Below are 21,839 nucleotides of genomic sequence, written 5' to 3' on the forward strand. Positions count from 1 at the left end.
CAAATTTTCTTGCCCGACAAAAAAACACTGGACTCGGGCGTCGGGCAATGGGTTATTTCCACCCCTGACTGAAGTGAAGCTGTTATTCAGTTTGTTGCTTGAGTCTAGTGACAGTCCCATACAGATACCCTGAAAACACTGTATGACTGTTGGGACACCAGGAGTTTGTTGGTTGAGACTAGTGACAGTCGCATACAGATACCCTGAAAACATTATATGACTGTTGTGACACCAGGAGTTTGTTGCTTGAGACTAGTGACAGTCCCATACAGATACCCTGAAAACATTATATGACTGTTGTGACACCAGGAGTTTGTTGCTTGAGACTAGTGACAGTCCCATACAGATACCCTGAAAACATTGTATGACTGTTGTGACACCAGGAGTTTGTTGGTTGAGTCTAGTGACAGTCCCATACAGATACCCTGAAAACATTGTATGACTGTTGGGACACCAGGAGTTTATTGGTTGAGTCTAGTGACAGTCCCATACAGATACCCTGAAAACATTGTATGACTGTTGTGACACCAGGAGTTTGTTGCTTGAGACTAGTGACAGTCCCATACAGATACCCTGAAAACATTATATGACTGTTGTGACACCAGGAGTTTGTTGCTTGAGACTAGTGACAGTCCCATATAGATACCCTGAAAACATTATATGACTGTTGTGACACCAGGAGTTTGTTGGTACATCATCATGTCCTGACAGGCGATACACTTAGCCCATACAAAGACAAAACAAACAGTAACATTCTGATTTGTTTATTATACAATGAACATGAAAACATTAACAGGAACCACACAAGTGGACAACGTACTGCTGATGTGTCTCAATGATGTTACCAAAATGAAAATATCCTAATTACAATCAATGTGTCATTGTTTCCATCAAATCCGGTATTTGTAACATTTGGGGATGAGAATTTTCTTATTTTTGTTATGTCAAAGATCTCTTTTGACATACATGCCTGTTTTTCAATATATCTTTTCAAGAAAAAAAGAAATATCTGATACTTTCATAACCCCACCACTGAACCAAGATAAACTGGAACTGCTGTTTTCATTGCCAAGTATTGCAATTCATAGTGCAGGGAAATATCTCTTCACATTTCATGATGCAGCTAGAGATCTACTGGTGACTGAACAGCAGGGCAGGACACAACCTGTACGTGGACTAGACTCCCTGGTCACAGATAACCATTTACACAGCATCTCATTCTGAGATCTGAAGACTGTCTTCCATGACGTCAAGCATATCTTCAGTGATTGGAGACGTTGTTTGGCTTGTTGGTCTACTTGTATATACACAACGATAAAATCAAGAGTCAAAGTCCTTGCATGCTCCATAAAACTGAAACTGAGCAGGGTGACACCCACTGGTCACTGTTGGACGTGGTCAAGTTCCAGTCAGTCAGTAAGCCAAGATGTCCACTTATCAAAGTCAATTCACGCCTCTCAATGACCCCTCAGTGTTAGTCACCTCCCTGGCAGAAAAAATCAAAACAAGACTTTCAGTCTGACAACTTTGAAGAAGCTTCTCTTAAGAAAATCATTTTACATAACATTACCTGAATACTTTATTCTTAAAGATATAAGTCTGAATAAGCAATTCACACAAAAATAAAAGAACAGTAGTAATTTCTCAGGACAGGATTGTGGAGATATAATATATCCGGTCAATCAAGGTATTTTCACATTGCATCTTAGGACAATGGGTAAATGAAATAGATCAGTCTGTTGGCATTTAAACACATTTAATGACATATATTACCTACCTCCTTCCCTTTCCGTAGCTTCACCTCCAGCCTGGAACATCAACATCAGTATAGTAGAATATTTCACAGCCATTCAACAATTACAATCTCGTCTTTATTGTTTTAACTAAATGCCTATATGTTCACAATCCAATGCTACGTACCGCCATACATAAACATACATAATTAGGCCCATTTGCATACAGTAATAACTGAGATAACCAGATGTAATTCAACTCATTAAAATTTAGCACCAGGCAAGAACAACTAGTCAACCTTCGTTGACTAGAGATTCCCTACAAGGAAAGGGAGGTAACTCTGCGTAATCTGTCTGACTGCAGTTTTGGTACAGGTTATACTACACTAAATGAGAATCGCTTGCTCACTGAGCGAGATGCGTATGTAAACAAATGAAGAGATAAAGACGTGTGACAGCTGTGATTGGATGAAATAGTGTAAGATGTTTATGTTTTTTAAAAGCATATCCAACCAGTAATTAAAACTGACCACAATTTTAAGTATTCAGTGCTGTGATTTCCATCACCATGACTTATGCTTATTGTGTGTACAGATATTTTCCAGTAGGTGACATTTGGTGCGGATCTGGGGTTGATGTGTTCCGCTTCCTGTGCTCGCAAAACGAGCCGGACAAGTTGGCCAGATAGTGTGTTTTTATGGTAGTTTAAAGGCCAGAGTGTACCCATGTGCACATGGAATGGCTGTTGATAGCCTGGATTATTTTAAAAAAAATATAAGGCTACTATAGAAGTCTATGGGAAAACATTTGGTGTTGTGTAACCTGTAGGGTTCGAGCACTTTTCAGTAATTCATACTTTACATGATTTCCTGTGTTTATTTCACCATGGAAACATGTTAGCATTAATGTAGAGGCAAATTTAAAGGTACTGGGAGTAAAGATAGGGCTGTTTTGAGTGGAATAGATTGTTTTAGTGTCCAGAATATGAACGTTGCTTCGTTTTGTGGTCGAACAGTGGGAAAAGACCCTCACGGTGAGTCTTACCATCAAGTAGTGGTTCCCTGGCTTCTAAATTTGTTGGAACTGATGAATTTGACAACAAATTAGGTTAAAATCACCACTGCCACAACAATGTGAGTGTCTAAGATCATCTCCTGAGGGTCAATTTGAAGTCAAATGATAAGAATATCATGAAATTTGTTCACTGCTGACAGCAGAACATGTCACAAACCCTTGTTTTAAATGCAAACAGTGTAGCATATGATCAATTCTTTCTGCCTGTCCCCATTTGAATATGCAACGACCTAATTTTCTTTTCCTTTTTTAAAAATATACCCCTTTTTTCACTCATAGGACTTTCAAAATGAATTTCTGTTTTATTAACAACTGTCTCATTGCTGTTATAGATTTTATGATTTGACATTTAATGTAATCTCAACACTATTTTCAGCTTGTAGAATGCCTGTTGGTGAATGGGGAGGTGTATCTTCACAAATACAGCAGAAAGAAGCCTACACATCCAATGTGGTATTTCGACATGCGGCCGAGAAGTCTGTTGTTGGCAGTGTCTAATCAAGCATACTCCCTTTGCTTCGATATGCTTCACCGCCTTGTAGAAGTTGCAGTACTTGGACATGTAGGTACCTATAGTACATTTAAGTGTCCCAGTCCAGTTAAGGCACCAAAATGTCTCACTACCAAATTCCATCACTCGGTCATCCTCATACATCAGAAATTTCTGACAGTGTCCCCTTAATGCCTCAGTGTGTAGTATTTCAGCTTCCCAGACATGAAATAAGGGCTGTACATCAATCCCAGAAGCTGCTTAGATGTAAATAATAACAACTGACCCTTGTGGAATGTAATATTATGGGTCTGAATTCACATTTTATTGACATGAGAGTGTTCGATATCTTAAAATTATCTCCCCTGTTTACCCAAATACATTGTGTCTTTCTCTAACCCAGTAACCCATAAATTACTGCAGAGAAGCTCTGTTTTTAGCTGATATTGTCAAATACTGTTAATTGTAATTAAACATATTCAGTTTAGGGCAGGGTAACCAATAAATTTCCAAAGTTATGTGGATTTTTCACTTTGTTCCCTCTAAACTGGCTTATACATGAAATTGGCAAGTGTAACAGCCTCAAAACAATACACAGTCAATAGTTTTGAATTTCTGGAAGTATTTCAAAGTCTTAGCTTGATGAATCAATAGATTCAAATGTAAGTTCTTATCATGCTGTGGTCTAAAAGTGATTTCATCTGTTGAAAGGGTCATTTGCCTTGATCGACTAACAGGCGACAGGGTACTGTGGTCAGTGTTTCAGACTGCTAGGCATAATCCAACCCTCACTTATTACATTCTGGCAAAGTTCATCATCCAGCCTTACATATGTCAGGATGTTAAAGCTGCTTAATGTTAAACCTGTCCAATTTCTGGCCTGAATTCAATGATTTTTGTGGTTCAAAATATAGTTTGGATTGATATGATCAAAGGCAGTCCCAGTCATGCATGGAATTAACCCATGGCCCCCCTTTTTTGTGAAATAAGAGTAAACTCCCATGGTATATGTATGATTTAAAAACTTTCTCTATTAATGCAGAAGTGCATTTTGTATAGCTTTGGTGAAATAGACATGATATAACTCTTACAGCTCTGTCAGTGCAGCAAATCCATATATTCTTGTGCCATATAGATATGTTGGACAGGAAAAAGTATTGAAGCTTCATGCAGTTTTATATTTTTTCTGAGAAGTTGCATGTATACACAGTACATAAGTCACAGATTTGCCTAGGGCAAATGTTTCTAAATTTTCCTACAGGTTATACTACACTAAATGAGAATGCGCTTGCTCACTGAGCGAGATGCGTATGTAAACAAATGAAGAGATAAAGGCGTGTGACAGCTGTGATTGGATGAAATAGTGTAAGATGTTTATGTTTTTTAAAAGCATATCCAACCAGTAATTAAAACTGACCACAATTTTAAGTATTCAGTGCTGTGATTTCCATCACCATGACTTATGCTTATTGTGTGTACAGATATTTTCCAGTAGGTGACATTTGGTGCGGATCTGGGGTTGATGTGTTCCGCTTCCTGTGCTCGCAAAACGAGCCGGACAAGTTGGCCAGATAGTGTGTTTTTATGGTAGTTTAAAGGCCAGAGTGTACCCATGTGCACATGGAATGGCTGTTGATAGCCTGGATTATTTTAAAAAAAATATAAGGCTACTATAGAAGTCTATGGGAAAACATTTGGTGTTGTGTAACCTGTACTTACGTCATAGACAGATTACAATTGAAAATTAAAACAACAATGTCTTTATTGTTTTAACTAAATGCCTATATAGTGAGTAAGAGAAATGATAAAGCAATCTGCCATATTAACATGTCAAACATTTGTTAAACTCTCAAAAAAAACCCCAAAAACACACAATAGTACACCAGTATCTTTAAAATCTTAAAGAAAATATTAGGCTTACTCATGGTAACAAGAAAATGCTGAAATTCTGTAATTATGGTAGAAACACTGATATCAACCACTGAGTACCGACTCTGAAAAGTCTTTTGGTGTTCTGCTGTGTACATAATGTCCATAGAAAACAGACTCTGTTTTCCATCTCCCGACCTTCATGACAATTTTAGGATCCTGACAATTCTGAATCGCCAGTGTTGCTCCAGTTGGACGGAACGATTTTGCAGAAAACCCCTTGGAAGAGAGTCCGGCATCTTTTATGGATTGTTCTAGAATTGCTTGCACGCCTCTGTGGGGTGCATACAGAGACAAGAAAACACTACTAGTGTCCGTTCGGAGAGAGTCTGTCCGCTCTATGTAATCCTTCAAGGTCTTTACAGGGTCCAACTTGCTGCAATCTGCAGGCTGAACCAAAACCTCAAAACCAGTACGTGAAGTGCCATTTTTTATGCCAAAGAAGTTTATAGTCAGAGAACCATCTGCATGAAAAGACAATTGATTTGTGGTAAACTCGTTGCTCTTAGTCAAGCGGGTCTGGGCATCATAATGTACCGATTTTAGTGATATCTGATGGAAGCAACATAGCCACCAGAGCTAATAGAGTCACTGCCTTTGGCGGAGGAGCTGTTTTATTGACAATATTTTGTTATCTGGCCATCTCTGAAACAAATCATTCAATGCAGATACTGGCATCACCGTGGAGGCGCTGCATAGGAACCTCTGTACCAGACTTCACCAGAGCCTGTACTAATCTAGATACATCAGGAGTGTGCACAATGTTCTGAAGATTCATAGTTTCATACAGACAAGATATAGCGCGCGCATGCACTTTTCAGCTGAGATCTAGGTTTAGGCGATGAATCCGCAACCTTACACAGAAAGGTTGCTAACACAGAAATGTACTAGTAGGTGGAAAGACACACTTCTCTTCAACACAAAATCTCTAAACTTGTTAACAAAGGAATTGTACAAATGTAGAGTACTTGGCCAGAGCATGTGATATCTGATCAGCAGCTCGAAGTCGATCCACTCAGAGAGCAATTAACCGTTCCTCCATAGATCCTTCAAGCGAACAGTCTCCATTTTGGATTTGCCAGTGGTTCGGTTTTGCTAATAGTGGTAGGCAACAACGTCGTTGGCGAGGAAGCTTTAGAGGTGAGCAGACTGATAGTTTGAAGAAGGCGAAACCACGTCTGGGCTGGCCACCATGGTGCTATCACTGTGGCAAAGGACTTTGTGGACACAACTTTTGCAGAATGTCTGGTATCAATCTGAGCGGGCGTTGACAAAATTGTTGTGTATATGCCAATCGTTCTGAGCCAGCCCGTCGACTCCTTGAGTGTCATGCGGATCGCATGTTCGACTGTTGTATACTTGCAGCTGTGTGGTTTGATACGACGCCAAATCTGTCTACCGTGTGTGGTCCCACATGTAATCCAGCATATTGAAGACTGCGTGGGTGTAACCTCCACTGTACCGGTCGAATCGCGGGATAGCATGTCCGCCTCTACATTCTCCACGGGTAGATGGCTGAGCCACTAGCATAATGTCTCTGTCTAAGCAGAGCTCCATATTCTTGTTGCCAGCTCTGTTAACTCCTTGATGGGACCTCCCATGTGATTGAGGTAAGCCACTGTTGTCACATTGTCCGATAGCAATTGAATTTTTTCGCCTGTCAGGTGAATCGAAAATGACTTTAGAGCCATTAACACAGCAAGCATTTTCGAAAGTTTATTGACTGAAATGGAAGTGTCCACTGTCCATACACCCTGGCTGAAAGGCCTTTGAAAACTGCTCCCCAGCCGATGTTCGAGGCATCCGTTTCGAGCTGTCCGTCGAAGGTCCTCACAAGCATAGTGGTACCGTTCCAAGAATCGAAGGCTTATCCACCATTTCAGATCTGAAAGGCTATCATCAGTCAAACTAATGTTGATACCCCATGTGTGTTTGCTCGCAAGAAGCCTATACACTGACCTAAGCTTAAGTTTTCCTGGAAATATTGCTCTACAGACAGAGATACACTGGCCTGCAAGGGCTAAATGTCTAGCTCTAATGTAAAGGGACAGGTATCGGCTCTCCATTATGTCCTTCTTCAACTTTCTCACCTTGTGATTCGGGACCTTTAGAACAGGCACACCTTTAGGTCCGACCAGAATCCACCAAGAATCAAGAAATTCCTTTTAGTACTAGGGAGTGAGAGAAGATTTGTCATAATTTATTACCCATCGAGACTCTAACACAAATTACCTTGTTAGCATGGTCTGAAATAAGCTCCTTCTTAGCTGCAATGATAATATCGTCCATGTACACCAGGGTCTTATTCCTAATCCGCGAAGATGTCGAGCAACTGGTCTGAGAGTCTTACAAAGAAGTAAGGGCTTACTGATAACCCAAAGGAGCACATTCCACTGATAATACCATCCATGCCAATAAAACCCTAAGTATTTTCTATCATCACTGTGAATTGGTACATGGTGAAATCCATCCTTTAGATCCAGTGTAACCAAATAGTCATTTGGCTCAATAATAATGTGACAACATAGAGACATCTTCATATCTAAATTTTGGTACTGAACAAAAAGAGTTCACATATCGCAGATCGACAATTAAAGCGCGACTTGTGATTGCGTTTAGGAACAACACCTAGAGGATGCACACAATATGGTTTATCAGACACTCTTTGTATAGCTCCAGAAATTGTCAGTCTTGAAATCTCTTCATTAACAAAGTTAATCTGAGAACTTGTCAGCGATGATTGTCTTGAACACTTACAGAAGGAGAGCAATGGAAAGGTAAGTTAACACCATTCTGAATCAGGATAATATAAACTCTGGACATCAATACTTTGCCATTTCTGGTAACACCTAAGTAGAGCCATTACTGTTCCTGATCCACTTTCGAGGATTGTTATTGTGAAAAGTGGTCCGTCCGGTGACCGTAGGAGAATCTACCCCTGAACCGTGGTAACCTCGGACATACGCCCTCGGTTGAACCAGCTGTTCCGTGGTGGCCTGAATGCAGCGCAATGGTGGTGTAAAGCGCATTTAGGGTATTCAAGGATTCTTCATTAAATGAACATGTATTTCTCTGCAGTGTCCTGTATATCCTTGCAGTATTGCAGTCAAACTGGCCTTGAACTATCAGAGATGACTGTTCCTCCTGCAGATAGCGTATCTGTCGAGTTGAACTTGATATAGTTTAATCAATCGTCCTGTGTAATGTTTCTTGCATCAGCCACTTGAAACAAAAAGTTTCAATGTTGTTTCACTATAGCTTTAGCACACCTTGCTACAACTGCCGCATGTTGTTGATCCTCACGTTTAATACCCTGCTTAGAATCAGGCACTTTCAAGTCTGCAGGGAGTTTTACATTGGTTACAGTGTCGCATTATCGTTTGATACTCTCCCTGAACATCCAAAGCTGCGCCATTATAAAAGCGGCACCCTGGGCACTATCGTGCTGAAACCCCTTGGGATTGAAATTATTACTTGATATATCATCAGTTTGGCTAGCACTGTTGCTATGTCTATCTACGCATCACGCGGTAGGGTCAAAGTTCACTGAACCATGCGGTCCGACTGACTATCAACGCCCTCAAAGATATTAGACAAGCATCTAAGAGAACAAATATCATGGTCTAAACGATCTAACCTATGTCTTGTTTCACTATTCTGCACTTTCACCTCCTTCAAAGCTTCAAGTATATCATTAAACTTGCAATTTTCTTCATCAGCCTTTTCGGCCATGTCGGCGGACGTAGCACCAGACAAGAACAACTAGTCAACCTTCGTTGACTAGAGATTCCCTACAAGGAAAGGGAGGTAACTCTGCGTAATCTGTCTGACTACAGGCTGACTGACTACTTCATGTTATCTACCTGCCTAAAATTATACAATGAGGATTCATGGTCAGATTAGGTCTTGATCTGGGTCACAATATTCTCAACGTAGTTGCAGATGATTACAATGTATGACCTTAGTGTAATCATGTTATCATTGTTAAAGCTAACTTTCATTTGGAAGTGCAGTGCTTTCAGAGCTGTTTCAGGACTGTTTCTGAAACACTTGGACTCTTGTGTGAGTAGTTACTGTATACAGCACTTGTGTGTGCTATCCCTGTTACACACAGCACTGATACATACTACACCTGTGTTACCTGATACAGTTCTGATGCATGCTGCACCTGTTACCTGATACAGTTCTGATGCATGCTGCACCTGTGTTACCTGATACAGTTCTGATACATGCTACACCTGTGTTACCTGATGCAGTTCTGATGCATGCTACACCTGTGTTACCTGATACAGTTCTGGTGCAGGCTACACCTGTGTTACCTGATACAGTTCTGGTGCATGCTACACCTGTGTTACCTGATACAGTTCTGATGCATGCTGCACCTGTGTTACCTGATACAGTTCTGGTGCATGCTACACCTGTGTTACCTGATACAGTTCTGGTGCATGCTACACCTGTGTTACCTGATACAGTTCTGATGCATGCTACACCTGTGTTACCTGATACAGTTCTGATGCATGCTACACCTGTGTTACCTGATGCAGTTCTGATGCATGCTGCACCTGTGTTACCTGATACAGTTCTGATGCATGCTACACCTGTGTTACCTGATGCAGTTCTGATGCATGATACACCTGTGTTACCTGATACAGTTCTGATACATACTACACCTGTGTTACCTGATACAGTTCTGATGCATGCTACACCTGTGTTACCTGATGCAGTCCTGATACATGTTACACCTGTGTTACCTGATAGTGATACAGTTCTGATGCAGGCTACACCTGTGTTACCTGATACAATTCTGATGCATGTTACACCTGTGTTACCTGATACAGTTCTGATGCAGGCTACACCTGTGTTACCTGATACAGTTCTGATGCATGCTACACCTGTGTTACCTGATACAGTTATGATGCATGCTACACCTGTGTTACCTGATACAATTCTGATGCATGTTACACCTGTGTTACCTGATACAGTTCTGATGCAGGCTACACCTGTGTTACCTGCAGGCTACACCTGTGTTACCTGATGGGCAATTCAGATGCATGTTACACCTGTGTTACCTGATACAGTTCTGATGCAGGCTACACCTGTGTTACCTGATACAGTTCTGATGCATGCTACTTCTGATGCATGTTACACCTGTGTTACCTGATACAGTTCTGATGCAGGCTACACCTGTGTTACCTGATACAATTCTGATGCATGTTACACCTGTGTTACCTGATACAGTTCTGATGCATGGTACACCTGTGTTACCTGATACAGTTCTGATGCATGCTACACCTGTGTTACCTGATACAATTCTGATGCATGTTACACCTGTGTTACCTGATACAGTTCTGATGCAGGCTATGCTACAGTTCTCATGCATGCTACACCTGTGTTACATCACAGCACTGATCCATGTTACACCTGTGTTACCTCATACAGGACTAATGCATGATACAACTGTGCTACATCATACAGTACTGATACATGTTACACCTGTGTTACCTCATACAGGACTAATGCATGATACATCTGTGTAACATTATAAAGTATTGATGCATACTACATCTGTGTTACACCATACAATACTGATGCCGCTACACCCTAGTTACATCATACAATACTGAAATATGCTACACCTGTGTTACATCATACAGTACTGATGCCCGCTACACCTGAGTTATATCATACAATACTGAAATATGCTACACCTGTGTTACATCATACAGTACTGAAATATGCTACATCTGTGTTACATCATACAGTATTGTAAACCAAAAGTCACTGTGTTCTTTAATCTGATTGGTTGAAAAATGTGATCAAATGGTATTCAATTCCCGGAAATTCGCTGCGTATTAATACATGCAAACATCGCTCACACCATTGTATTGTTACGTCGTCAGCTGTGATGATGTCATTAAAATCATATTGTGTCGTAAAGTCTGAATGACGTCACAAATGAGCAGTTCCAGATGCTACCATGGGAAACAACCGAAACGGCGGGCTGATGACATTTTACTGCTGTACCGTACTCGATGTCAATGAGTGCAGACACAAAAACGTGTGTGGACCTTTAGGTTTACTTTGTGTTTACAATGTCGATAAACATCATGTGTTGGCCAATTTCCGGGTGTTATCGAGTATTTGAAGCACGGGAATATTTCATTTGAAACCTCCGGCTGACGCCGTCGGTTCCAAATAAATTCCCATGCTTCAAATACTCAATAACACCCGGAAATTGGCCAACACAAGATGTTTATCTCCTAACTGATGCCCGCTACACCTGAGTACTGATGCCCGCTACACCTGAGTTACATCATACAATACTGAAATATGCTACATCTGTGTTACATCATACAGTACTGATGCCCGCTACACCTGAGTTACATCATACAATACTGAAATATGCTACACCTGTGTTACATCATACAGTACTGAAATATGCTACATCTGTGTTACATCATACTCATACAGTACTGATGCCCGCTACACCTGAGTTACATCATACAATACTGAAATATGCTACATCTGTGTTAGATCATACAGTACTGATGCCCGCTACACCTGAGTTACATCATACAATACTGAAATATGCTACACGTGTTACATCATACAATACTGATGCCCGCTACACCTGAGTTACATCATACAATACTGAAATATGCTACATCCGTGTTACATCATACAGTACTGATGCCCGCTACACCTGAGTTACATCATACAATACTGAAATATGCTACATCTGTGTTACATCATACAGTACTGATGCCCGCTACACCTGAGTTACATCATACAATACTGAAATATGCTACATCTGTGTTACATCATACAGTACTGATGCCCGCTACACCCTAGTTACATCATACAATACTGAAATATGCTACACCTGTGTTACATCATACAGTACTGATGCCCGCTACACCTGAGTTACATCATACAATACTGAAATATGCTACATCTGTGTTACATCATACAGTACTGATGCCCGCTACACCTGAGTTACATCATGCAGTACTGATGCCCGCTAGACCTGAGTTACATCACGCAGTACTGATGCCCGCTAGACCTGAGTTACATCATGCAGTACTGAAATATGCTACATCTGTGTTACAACATGCATCACAGATACACCTGTTTCAACTCACCTGTGCCTGGCCTTGTTCTTGCTTTTCTTGTGTCTGACAGCGTTGGCCTTCAGCACCTTGCCGGAGTGGTTGGTCTGGGGAGGGATGTGGTTGCCATTACTGCTGGCATTACTGGACTGGCTGTTGCCATTGGCCGACGCAGAGGCCAAAGTGGAGTTAGGTGTGTTGGCGCTATTCTGATTGTTCTGGGAGTCAGGGCTGGGCGGTTCTCCTGAAATGTCACATCAGTTTCATTAAATGGCACTAGTCCCGTTGGAAAGATATTCAATACACGACTTAGTTCACCTGATAAGTTATTTAAACAAGATTACACACCTGAGGTAGTTTAGATAGGCACTAGCTCATATTTAAACTTAGTACCAAGTTAACCAAGAGTTAAAAAAACAACAACCCAAAACCATCAAACTTCATCATAATGCTAACAAGTTAATTATGACTCATGCAACCATTGACAGAACATGTTTGATATAAATTACAACACCAATTATACCTAATATATCAATTATAACTTTTATCAGTGTGTTCAGTATTAATTAAACTATTTTATGACAACAGCAGACTCTTTGCTTACGTTTCTCCTGCTGGTCAGCCACACCACTCACAGCCTGTAAAATGAAAGCTTGTCAGGTTAGAATATATTTACCTTAGACCTAGATGCAGCAGAATTACAAGTATTTTCCACTCAACAGCTAAAAGTGTTATCTGTAGCCCTGTATACAACGATTCCACTGCACATACACATCAACATGATCAACTCAGTAGCTTCCTGAGTTACAGGGGCACCTGGTCATCCGAGCTGCTGCAAGTCGACATGCAGAGTTGTGTCCCTTGGACACAACAGTAACTACTGGCAAACAAGGATAAGTTGTGCACCGACCTGACAATTGACCCATATTAGCATGTATGAGTGCTGCCCACTGGCACTTGCCATTGTCAGCGAAGGGGCCCCTGGTTGTCCGCGATCAAGTGTAGTGCGACTTGCTACACCGACGTGAGAGTCTTATGAGCAAGGCATGTGCAGCTACGCTCGCGGAATCAAGTTCATCGTCATGCAATGCATGTGCACTAGCCTCCTTCTGCTCAACCTTTCACAAACCAAATGGGTTTGCTCATTGCTGTGCACCGCCTACTTCTCGAAAACGCATTTTCTGCGCCGGTCCAACTTATCCTTGTTTGCCAGTATGACACTGGGTCCGAATTCCCCTTTGCCCTGATTTTGTTATAGAATTGTCAGCACCATACCCATACTCACAGGCTTCACTAAAGTGGTGAATGTCAAGACCTGTATCACTTTGGGCTTTCCTTCAACAATAAGCTGACATGACGACCGTCTCTGTGGTGTAGTGGTTAGAGCGTCCGCCCGGAGAGCGGAAGGTCGCAGGTTCGATCCCCGACCGCGTCATACCAAAAGACGTTAAAATAAGGTACTTGTTGGTCCCTGTCTGGCGCTTCGGCATTAATGGGTCCAACAAGGACTGGTCGGCTCGGAGTCAGTATAATGTTGTCTGAGTGGGGTATTCATGCTTCACTGCGGCATGGTATCTCAGTGGGCTAGCACTATAAAACCAGCTTAAGTCTGGGCTAGTACAAGCAGCAGCACATACACATACACACGCATGCACATCGTCATATGAGTGAAATATTCTCAAGCACGACGTTAAACCCAATTTCACCTCACCCCCATAAGCTGACATGATATAAGTGGAATATTCTTAAAAGCAGCTGTAAACCCAAATGCTGCCTGTCACACATGTCCTGCCCAAGGTCAATCTTACATGGAGTTCATCTGTCACATGATCGCAATGGTTAATTCCACTGTAGATACTATCAAAACAATCTTCAACATTCTATCTGTATTAAACACAAGGACTCACAGCTGCAGAAGTTACAGACGACTTAGAAAACAACCGATCTGCCTCCTTAAACTTGCGATTCCTCTTGTCTGCTTTGCTGTTAGTGTTGCGACTGAAACAAAATCATCAATTTCACTATTTCACAGCAGAAAACCAAGATCAAATGTTTTCTGAGGAGCCATAGTGTAGATGATATATTACTTGTAAAGAAACCAATACCTTAACAGTCAACAAACTTCACAAAGACCCTAAATTCAAAATGAAACAAGTGTTTGCCACTAACATGGCAATGTCCCCCGCTGCTAGTGAAGAATGAAATATAACATATTTTTTTATCTTTCGGTCACATAGAAGATTACCTTTTGTGTTATGTAGTTTTTAGTCATGCTCACTTCTCAGAGTTTTCTCCAGCTCTGAAGATATTTCAGGAATATAGTAGATTTGAATGTGTAGATGCAGATGCACTATCAGCATCCGTGTGTATTAGGGTTGGGATGGGTCCAAATGTTCTACCTGGGCACCGCACCCAGTATTACCCTACACTACCCTGATACCCTTTATGTTAAGTTCAGATGAGAAAAAACTGAAGGCAGCATATTTCCCAAAGCGACATCAGAGGTACAGATAACTTTTTGGACCATTGGGTTATGTACTCGCTTTATTCATCTCTATTGGGTATCCTAATTTTCCTTTGAGTAACCAAACATATTGTACTCACCTCACTGAAACTCATTTGGGTATTTTGCCATATTCCAATAATTTTAAAAATATATTAAAGCTTAAATGTTAGTGTTTGTTATTTAAATTTGATCTGTAATATGAGAAACGATAAGAAAGACTGCAAGTTGCCAAGTTTATGTCCTGAAATTGAACCCCATATATACTGCAGTTATTTATCTATCCACCTGTACACTTTTGTGTGTACGCGTGTAGGATCACTTTTATTGAGTATTTAAACAAATTCAAGCGTACCTGTACGCAATAGACTTAATAGGAATTGAGTTTTCACATAAATATTTGCGTAATTTACGCAGATACGCAGCTTATCTGTACCTCTGGACATTGAGGTCAAGCATCAAAGAACACACTTGACATCAGGTGTAACAGTTCATGGGATATCACATTAACAAGATTTTAAAAAGTGTCATGTGACTTTGAAGATATGGTCAAGGTCTACCTAAATCGACTGTTCTCTGTGTAATTCCCCAATGTAGGCTGTCACCAAATTTGAAGACATTGGGTACAACAGTGCATGAGATATCGCGTTAACAAGAATCAGGACAGGCGGACAGATGCTGTTGAATACATAGTCCCCAGTTCCACGTTGCGTTGCATTGCATTGGGTAAAAATAATGATAATAGCAACAACAACAGTATCATATTGCCAAAGCCTCAAAGCGATTGGTGATTTACCATTTTTAACAGTCCGCAGCAAAAAACATTAAGACACAAAAACACAAAAATGATACTCCCTCATGGAGTTGGAGAGGTATCTATGAGAAACAAGATTACATGAAATATTAAGACAGTATTCCTACTTGGTGTTGGAGAGGTATCTGTCCCAGCCGCGGATGATGTTGCCATACAACTGTGTGTCCTCCAGGTAACTTCCTTCAAATGCGTAGATCTGACGCTCTAGATTCGCCAGGGTATCCTGCAAACATTCAATATTCAGCATCAGTACAACATACAACAATCAGCAACAGAACATACAACAACAGCAACAGAACAACATACCACAACAGCAACAGCAACAGCAACAGCAACAGCACAACATTCAGCCAATGACATAACAGACATTCAAATCTTGACTATCAACCATAGCCTCAACCAACAGTGAAAAGTTGAGCAAATACTAGCAGTGTATGAAAAAAGCACGTCCGACCGGCCGAGATGGGCTAGATTTCTGACGGACGGTCTATATGGTGGTCTGGTAGAAATTTTAGATAACACGTTCCATACATCTGAGTAAATGCAACATATCTTGAAATCTATTCTTCAAATTGAGCGTTACATTTACACTTGACAATTACTGTTTGAACACTGAACTATCGTATCGCAAGCTCAAAGCACTGACTAACTAAGAATTGAGTTATTTTCTTTGGATTGTCTGGTCTGGTTAAATCCATTTTGGGCTGGTAACATTTTGAAGTTACCAGCCCTGATGTCTGGCTGGGTTTTTGGCTTATTTCATACACTGATAATAGCTTAAAGGTCACATGCAACCAAAAAATCAAACATAATTAAAACACAATTATCACTTCTTCATGACATATAATATGCATTGCTGCATATGAAAAAACAAATAAACAAAATTATAAGCGTATAGTCGCAAATCAAAAGCGCAATATTTTGTACTTGGGTTTTCCTCCCTCGAAACGAAGCAGCCGGGATACCGAACCCAGTCAGAGCGGGTGGGTGTGCACTCAAGTGTAACGGCTAGTTCATTTGCAGATGCCGCCTTCACGGCTCATTGTGTGTGTATATATAGAGATGTTGGGGTTTGTAAATACATACTCATTTTGTGTATAACATTTTGCAATCAACAGACATCATAACATGTCATGTGTTCAAGTATCACACCTGCCTGTCTGTGTAATTACATAATGTGACAGAGACCGAACTCGGGCCATAAATCAATGCATTTTGTTTATGGTGTATAGCCTGATTGGTGTTAAGTTCAAATTGCATGTGGTCAGTGATCGCGGTTGTGTATTGAATATTGTCATTAGCAGACAGGCAGGCAGACACACAGGTGTCAATAAAACAAGACATTGAGTTTTGTCTGTGACAACGACATATCTATATCACAGTTAGAAATTGTGTCAGCTAAATAATGACATTGCTTTTAAGTGTCGAACTGAGAAAGTGACTCGGTAAGAAGAGCGTGTGGTGAAATAGACAAATGAAATTATATAAACAGTTAATTTACTGTCATAACATATAAAAGCTTCGGCCTGTGAGATATCAACAAAACATTGGGAAAATAGCTCACACCAAAGCCTTCACCCGGTATTCACCAGACAGCCAGCTTCCAAGTTCGCGCGAACCTATTTCACTCTTGCGCATGCTATGAGCGCCAGCCCAGCTGTTGAAACCCGTTTTCCCCCGAAATTTTCGGGGGAAAATTAGTGAATCGTTTGAACTCCGATTTCGGGCGGTTTTTTTTATCGCGTTATTTTTCAACTTTATAACATGAATTTGCATTTTTGATGATTTGTTTCGGTACGTCCATACCGGAAGGTATCAGAATCTGCAAAGTTGTGTTTTACGTTGCATGTGACTTTGAAACTATAAACTATCCATGGTAACCATCCCATGTATTTTTGGCTCAGATTCAATAATTCTGGACTCTTGGAAACTTTGTGTTAGGCCATGCATCAGTAAAACTCTTGTATTGCAATATATTGATAAGCATGTTTGAATAAATGTCAACACTTGCATCACTTGACACTTTTCTCTCTGCTGATAAACTGTAATATGACAAGTTGTGTTCAATGAAGCTGTTAGGACGATCATACAAAATGTACTATATTAGTGCTAAAGACTGGGAAGAACAATATGTTGATCCAATTTTCAAAATACATAAGTAAATCTCAGTATGGTCATCAACACTATTTGAGCAGAGCTCCAGATAAGATTTAGCTCATGTGGGTACTGTACCCACTGTATTTTTTTTGGAGTGGGTATTATGAATGTTGAGTGGGCATTTCATTTTCCGTTACCTACTGATTGCAAATATGTGGGTATTTCAGTGATTTTACTCACCTAAATATATGTCATTGAGTAAGTTTACTAAGCAGGTATGTACTGCCTTGTCACACCTAATCAGAACCATTTTAAATATAATGGAAATGATTTCATAAAAAATAACTCATCCTCACTCATCCTGTACTGACAGTACAACTTGATACCAATCGATGTCTTTTTCATTACGCAAGTGATTTTTATAGATATATTCCGTACCCATATGTTTTAAACTTTGTGCCTATCTAACATTTTAAATGCGTAATTGGTACGCAACAATTATTTTTCAATGCGTTATTGGAAATTTTCTGTATGTATTTTACCCAAATACGCAGCTTATCTGGGCCTCTGATTTGAGTTCAGTTTCTCTCAAGCTGAAAATTTGGAAAACCTTTTCAGTTGCAGTAAATATAAAACATATTTTAATTAATCCTAGCTTGGACCCCATACAAGTATCACTTAGTTGTGTATTAAAACACACAACTTATTTATCATTGCTTATACCTGTGGCATTATGTGTGCTGTTCATGGTTTGAATGTAACTTAAATAATCTCCATCTGTTTCAGATGGAAACATGAATTTGAAACCACAGGAAATGATATAGTGGGTTATTTTTCATACAAGGAAAACGCAAGCTTGGGTTGATGAAGAAGGAAATATCATAATTGTTGAATCATAATTAGAAAGGTATTTCCAATAATCAGACAATTTAGGGTAAATACATAAAATGAATGAAACACCACAAAGAAATCACAAAAATGGTACCTTTACAACCTAAACATTTAACTTCGGAAATCAGTTACATAGTATGATAAGTAAATTGTCTGATTTATGTTACTGAAGTATTCAGCATAAATTTGAATGACTAATATACTCAACACATTGTTTTGTACACATTAGACTTAGATTAAATATAAGAGTCTTTTACCGTGAAAAACATTTCATTTCCCAACTCCACTACGAAAGTTATTGTCAATAAGTGAGCAATTATGACAACAGGAAAATGAGAAACTGATGCATACTTTTAACATGATGATATGAGTGTGCTCTGTCAATTACTCCTAGCATTGGAATTTAATGTTTACATGAACATTTGTCTAAAATTGTAACTTATTCCACATTATTCCCAGCGATCATAGCTGCCTTTTCATATCTTAGATCTTAATATTATCAGTCAATCAGCATCATGAACAGAATAACAACCTGCACTGTTATTAAGTTTCAATTGTTGTGCCAAAATTAACACACTTGACAATGTTGGTTAAACATACACAGATAACTGTAAATAACTGGCTATTCATGTTAAGTAGGGAAAGTTACTGTTTTCTTCAAATGGGATGCCTGACACTCTATTCATTTGTATGTGACAGGTGCATGATCAATCTTTGTCAATCAACTTAAGTTCAAATATAACATATATAGTATATATTTAGGATTACACTTTCTGAGTTACATTTTGATTCTATTACTTTTGGGGGTCCCATCCAGGGATCGATCCCACAGTCAGATATGTCAAGGGTTATCACCAAATCACCAGATCTGAACTCTAAAATGTCCTAAAATATGTCATTTAGTGAAAAAGTGTAATCCCAAATATATCAAGTTACATTTGATTTCTTTCTAAATGGCTTCATGCATTCAAGTATGGCTGAACAAGTTAGAGAAACACATTTGACCAAGTTTACTAATCTTTCTAGTTTCTTTGTCAGCCATCCACATATATGAATGACAATGTTCAAACTGACAAGATTCTGATGTTGATAATCATAAGAGATATATATGACTCAATGAAACTTAGGGAGTCGGTGTCCATACATGCGGCAAGAAGCGGGTTAACTTGTTCTGATGTCAGAATATATTTAATCATTTCGACAGGAACGTCCAAAAATATATGATATTGTTCATGTCCCATGATTATAACAGGTTGTTTCAAGTCGTTAATTACTAGTAGTTGAAATGCATATGGTTGATCTTAAGTCTATTGAAAGCCACTGTGCGACCAAATTATAACCGTTTTTCGTCAGGTTGTGAAGTGATGTTTTCTCTGTCAAAATCTGTCAATATAGTGTCAGAGGGATTTTGTTGACGACACATCTCCATCGGTAAATACTGATCAGTGAAGTCTGTACCGTGCACGTAAATAGAAACATTGCCCTAGACCACAACCCTTAAGTTCCTCACAGCAATTTCTGCTCGACGCCGCACTAACTCGACTAATTCCGCACGGGTATCTATTGGGTGAGTATTCTTCATGGCGGCCATTTTTAGACTAGTTTGACAAGAGAGCGCTCCCTACAGGGATAATATGGCTTCCTTGCTGATACCCAATGCGAACGACACGCGCTGAAGGGAGCTTGGTTCAAGCGCGCACTCGTCATCATTCGTTGCATGCCGGGGCGAGCCATTCGTCAGCACTCGCCCCTTTCCGTAACCTGGGTATTCGGCTTGTCCCGAGTTGGTCACGAAAGCGGCGGAAATGGGGATGAACCCATTCGTCAGCACTCGCCCCTTTCCGTAACCTGGGTATTCGGCTTGTCCCGAGTTGGTCACGAAAGCGGCGGAAATGGGGATGAACCCATTCGTCACCACTCGCCCCTTTCCGTAACCTGCAAGAAGAGGCTTGTCCCGGAATAACACGAGTTGGTCACAAATGGGGATGAACAGAATATACGCATGTTTGCAAGTTATATTTAGACATCTGGTTTTTCAAGCGAGTTGAACTGAAACTGTGAATCGAGGATCGATATTTCGCTCAGATTACAAATGGGAAAACTGTTGGGACTTTCAGTAGAAGCCTCGTTTAATCTCGACGGATATTATTGTTTATGGTGTGCAACAGAATCTAACAGAAAATGTTGGATTTTAAGATACACCTGTCCCACTTTTCTCCTAAACACCGCAATAAATATAAATAAATAGAAAACAACCCCCAAATCAAAGCAAATGTTCGACAGAAAATAAATTGCACGTCAGTACGTGGCATTTTATTGGTTAACGACACAAAATGTGGAATATACATTTGACTCTAACCTTGATGACATTTTAGGACATTATATTATGTTTTGTTAGTCTTTGTTTCTTCGAGCCAATAATATTACACTTCAGGAAAATATGTGACGTTACCCAGCGGGCACACAACGTTGAATCAACGTTGTATTTTGGTTGTTTGGTTGATCAACCTTTCATAAACGTTGATTCAACGTTTTTCATGCGACCAAAGAAAGTTGGTCGAGATTCGTTTAGTTGTCAACGTTGTTTCAACGTAAGGAACCAACAAAATGTCAACTAATTGTTTCCTTGGCAAATTTGATACATAATTCATATTGGTAATAGGTATCCAACTTAGCAACTATCATTTCGGAACATTAATTTCATAAAAGATCAAGATCGAGCTAGTGACACCAGAGACCATATAATAGTCTTATATATTGTTTGATTGTGCATCGATCAACGGACGGAAATATTACGTAAATCGCAATTGAAAATGAAAACATCAATGATTTTAGGTATAATGTCATCAGTTATCCGAATTGCATTACATTTGATATTTTCCCACAAAACTGTCAAAATTGTATAATTCCCGACAATTTGCTTTCAAACACATGCCAGATCGCCTGGTTTGGCCATCTCTGGACATGCGCACAATTATCGCGCGCGCAAAGGCAGCTGAACGTGTCAGTTTACTTTGGCGAAGTTCAACGCAATATCGTTCTATTTTCAACATCTTCACGGCATGCTGGTGTTTATTTGGTAAGTATGTCCTTCATGTATAATGAAAACGTAGGAATGTTGTTTAAATCTAGCAGGCAGAATGGCGAAAGGAAATCTTTCACAGATCATGCAACGGAAATTCATATCAAAATGTCTTGT

The 21,839-nt window shown here is 39.9% G+C and overlaps 2 protein-coding genes and 1 long non-coding RNA gene across 4 annotated transcripts; 1 reads left to right on the forward strand and 2 right to left on the reverse strand.

The window, feature by feature from the left end:
* Positions 1 to 748: 748 nt before the first annotated feature.
* On the reverse strand, positions 749 to 20,306 carry LOC124255741 (chromatin modification-related protein MEAF6-like). 2 transcript variants are annotated; one of them, XM_046689646.1, is made up of 7 exons: positions 20,151 to 20,306; positions 15,760 to 15,875; positions 14,243 to 14,333; positions 12,940 to 12,973; positions 12,369 to 12,579; positions 1,778 to 1,808; positions 749 to 1,486 (listed from the first exon to the last, which is right to left on the reverse strand). In XM_046689646.1, the coding sequence occupies exons 1-7, from the start codon at positions 20,229 to 20,231 to the stop codon at positions 1,475 to 1,477; spliced, it is 576 nt and encodes a 191-aa protein (XP_046545602.1). In that variant the 5' UTR covers positions 20,232 to 20,306; the 3' UTR covers positions 749 to 1,474. The 2 variants fall into 2 exon arrangements, with proteins under 2 accessions (XP_046545602.1, XP_046545603.1); XM_046689647.1 differs by lacking the exon at positions 20,151 to 20,306 and adding an exon at positions 20,099 to 20,134.
* LOC124255742 lies at positions 1,785 to 9,144 on the forward strand. The gene is made up of 3 exons (XR_006892745.1): positions 1,785 to 1,867; positions 2,450 to 2,452; positions 9,063 to 9,144. It is a non-coding gene; the product is annotated as an uncharacterized LOC124255742 (long non-coding RNA).
* On the reverse strand, positions 9,297 to 11,049 carry LOC124255740 (uncharacterized transmembrane protein DDB_G0289901-like). Its single transcript, XM_046689645.1, has 3 exons — positions 10,420 to 11,049; positions 9,546 to 10,199; positions 9,297 to 9,367 (listed from the first exon to the last, which is right to left on the reverse strand). Exons 1-3 carry the CDS (start codon positions 10,604 to 10,606, stop codon positions 9,297 to 9,299), a joined length of 912 nt encoding a protein of 303 aa, XP_046545601.1. The 5' UTR covers positions 10,607 to 11,049.
* Positions 20,307 to 21,839: the final 1,533 nt, after the last annotated feature.

Source organism: Haliotis rubra, unplaced genomic scaffold (assembly GCF_003918875.1).
Source record: "Haliotis rubra isolate DU_JTF1 unplaced genomic scaffold, ASM391887v1 Scf608, whole genome shotgun sequence".
NCBI classification, from domain to species: Eukaryota; Metazoa; Mollusca; class Gastropoda; order Lepetellida; family Haliotidae; genus Haliotis; species Haliotis rubra.

Excerpts from the sequence above, each read along its gene's own strand:
- LOC124255740 (XM_046689645.1), bottom strand. The coding sequence starts at position 10,606 with ATGCATGAGAACTGTAGCATAGCCTGCATCAGAACTGTATCAGGTAAC. Across the intron at positions 10,200-10,419 it reads ATGCATCAGAATTGTATCAG|GTAACACAGGTGTAACATGC; the intron begins GTAACACAGGTG and ends GAACTGTATCAG. Across the intron at positions 9,368-9,545 it reads ATGCACCAGAACTGTATCAG|GTAACACAGGTGTAGTATGT; the intron begins GTAACACAGGTG and ends GAACTGTATCAG.
- LOC124255741 (XM_046689646.1), bottom strand. The coding sequence starts at position 20,231 with ATGGCCGCCATGAAGAATACTCACCCAATAGATACCCGTGCGGAATTA. Across the intron at positions 14,334-15,759 it reads AGATACCTCTCCAACACCAA|TCGCAACACTAACAGCAAAG; the intron begins GTAGGAATACTG and ends ATTTTGTTTCAG. Across the intron at positions 12,580-12,939 it reads GGCTGACCAGCAGGAGAAAC|GAGAACCGCCCAGCCCTGAC; the intron begins GTAAGCAAAGAG and ends GTGACATTTCAG.